General features: G+C 45.4%; 1 protein-coding gene across 1 annotated transcript; it reads left to right on the plus strand.

Moving 5' to 3' along the window:
- The first annotated feature begins 1,692 nt into the window (after positions 1-1,692).
- On the plus strand, positions 1,693-2,115 carry LOC129513577 (60S ribosomal protein L31-like). The gene has a single exon (XM_055331756.1). The coding sequence runs from the start codon at positions 1,702-1,704 to the stop codon at positions 2,077-2,079; it is 378 nt and encodes a 125-aa protein (XP_055187731.1). The 5' UTR covers positions 1,693-1,701; the 3' UTR covers positions 2,080-2,115.
- The last annotated feature ends 213 nt before the right edge of the window (positions 2,116-2,328 follow it).

The following is a 2,328-nucleotide window of genomic DNA, read 5'->3' on the forward strand; positions in this document are numbered from 1 at the left end:
AGGAATTACCATCTGATCATAACCTTCACCTTCTCGCCAACCAGACTCAGTATACTGATTTAATCCCAGAATGAGATCAGCACATCTTCCACCACGATGTTTTAACAGGTATTTACAGGTGAATCTCTGGCAGACTCACCCATTTCAGAGGACATACCAGGCACTGACCTCCTTACTGGACTCAGCAAACATTTAGCCCATATGTAATGGATGAGGTGGCACACAAGACACTAGAGGGAGAGAGGAGTGTGGCAGGGCCCACTGCCAGCAGAGCCAAGGCGAGGTGGACAGTAATGCAGATCAAGGGCAGCACAGTGAGGTCACCACCCCACTGCTGAGAGAGGACAGGCTTTCTGAAGGAGGGGCTGACTGAGCTAGGTCTAAGATAGCAAATAATATCCAAGTTTTAATAGTGTTTGTTCTGGGACTTATGTTGAAAGTGAATCATTAAACAGAACTTAAAGAAAATGGTCTGGGTTATATGGGTCACTTTGTGATGACAAAGGGTGAGGGGGTAGAGGAAGGGCAGTAGTGTGGATCCAGATCCTGACACCGTGAAAGGGGTTCCTGCGTATCCTCCTAACCTGCTGTAGAGAGTCACATAGCCGCAAAGACACAGAAAGCAGACGGTTTTGAATGCTAAAAGACCGAAGGAGATGTAATCAATAGAGGTTTTCATGAAGGAGAAGAAAAAGGCTTAGAAAAAGGTCAGCTTTGCTGGTTGATTCACAGATACTGCAGACAGCGTCCAGGCCACCTTGCATAGACTATGCAGGTGTGCATTTTCACTGGATTTTTATAAGGTGGAGGTAAGTGGTGGGGAAGCTGATACTGGAGGATGAAAAATAGCTTCCAGAGTTTATTCTTTTTTTTTTTAAGAGTTTATTTATTTATTCATGAGAGACACAGAGAGAGGCAGAGACACAGGCAGAGGGAGAAGCAGGTTCCCTGCAGGGAGCCCGACGGGGGACTCAATCCCAGGACCCTGGGATCATGACCTGAGCCGAAGGCAGACACTTAACCACTGGGGGCCATCCAGGTGCCCCTATTATTCTCAAAATACATTTAATAATCACATTTGCACATACACTACAGTAAAAACTCCCTTCCCTTGAAAGAGTGAATTTTATGGAAATGAAAAATGAAGCATCTCAAAATGTAAACTATTTTGTTTTACTTCCTTGGAAATTTCAAGGAAGCCTATTAATCTGGAAAGAGCCCTAACATGGGAACCACCAGACCTGGGATGAAAATCTGGCTCTGACTTGGGGCAAGTCCTCAACCTCCCACCTCCTTACTAGCTTCCTGAGCATTGCATTAGGAATGTCAGTGCCTGCCCCGGCTATCTTCCTAGGATGTCATCGAAACCAGAGTCCGATTTATTTTAGGGAATCCTGTGCACTAAGTGTGTTTAGTGTCCCAAGCAATATGCTAAAAACTGCATATGCATCCTGTCATTTTGTCCTCTCAGTAACACTATATACATGGGAGTTTCTATAATCGCTTCAGAAGGGGAGCTGTGGTCTAGAGAGCTTAAGTCACTTGTCCAAGATGACACAGCAACAAGAGTGGCAGGGCCAGTACTGAAACCTGAGTGTGTCTATCTCTAGAGACTGTGCTCTTACCCTCGACGTAATGCTGCCACTCTATCATCTTAAAGCTAGAAAATGTACACAAGCTTTCCAACTAGGGCCCGGCAGAATGGCTCCCGCAAAGAAGGGTGGCGAGAAGAAGAAGGGCCGTTCTGCAATCAACGAGGTAGTGACCAGAGAACACACCATCAACATCCACAAACACATCCATGGAGTGGGTTTCAAGAAGCGTGCCCCTCGGGCACTCAGAGAGATCCAGAAATTTGCCATGAAGGAGATGGGAACTCCAGATGTGCGCACTGACACCAGGCTCAACAAAGCTGCCTGGGCCAAAGGAATAAGGAATGTTCCATACCGTATCCGTGTGCGGTTGTCCAGAAAACGCAACGAGGATGAAGATTCACCAAACAAGCTCTACACGCTGGTCACCTACGTACCTGTCACCACTTTCAAAAATCTACAGACTGTTAATGTGGATGAGAACTAATCGCTGATTGTCAAATAAAGGTATAAAACTGCAAAAAAAAAATGTACACAAAAGCACATTACAGATGGAGAAAGACCATCCAGGATTATTTTTTATCTTTTAGCAATGATTGTAGTGTGGACAGAGAGAAAGAGAAGACAGGAGATGAAAGTGACATTCCCTACCCACCCCTCCCACCAGAACCTCCTTTCCTTTTACTCGTCCATTATAACCAACTCCTCATCTTCATCTGCAACTCGTAACAGTACA

The sequence above is a fragment of the Nyctereutes procyonoides genome, unplaced genomic scaffold (genome assembly GCF_905146905.1).
Source record: "Nyctereutes procyonoides isolate TBG_1078 unplaced genomic scaffold, NYPRO_anot_genome, whole genome shotgun sequence".
In the NCBI taxonomy this organism is placed as follows: Eukaryota; Metazoa; Chordata; class Mammalia; order Carnivora; family Canidae; genus Nyctereutes; species Nyctereutes procyonoides.

What these genes read in the sequence shown, in the direction of transcription:
- LOC129513577 (XM_055331756.1), top strand. Translation starts at nt 1,702, where the DNA reads ATGGCTCCCGCAAAGAAGGGTGGCGAGAAGAAGAAGGGCCGTTCTGCA.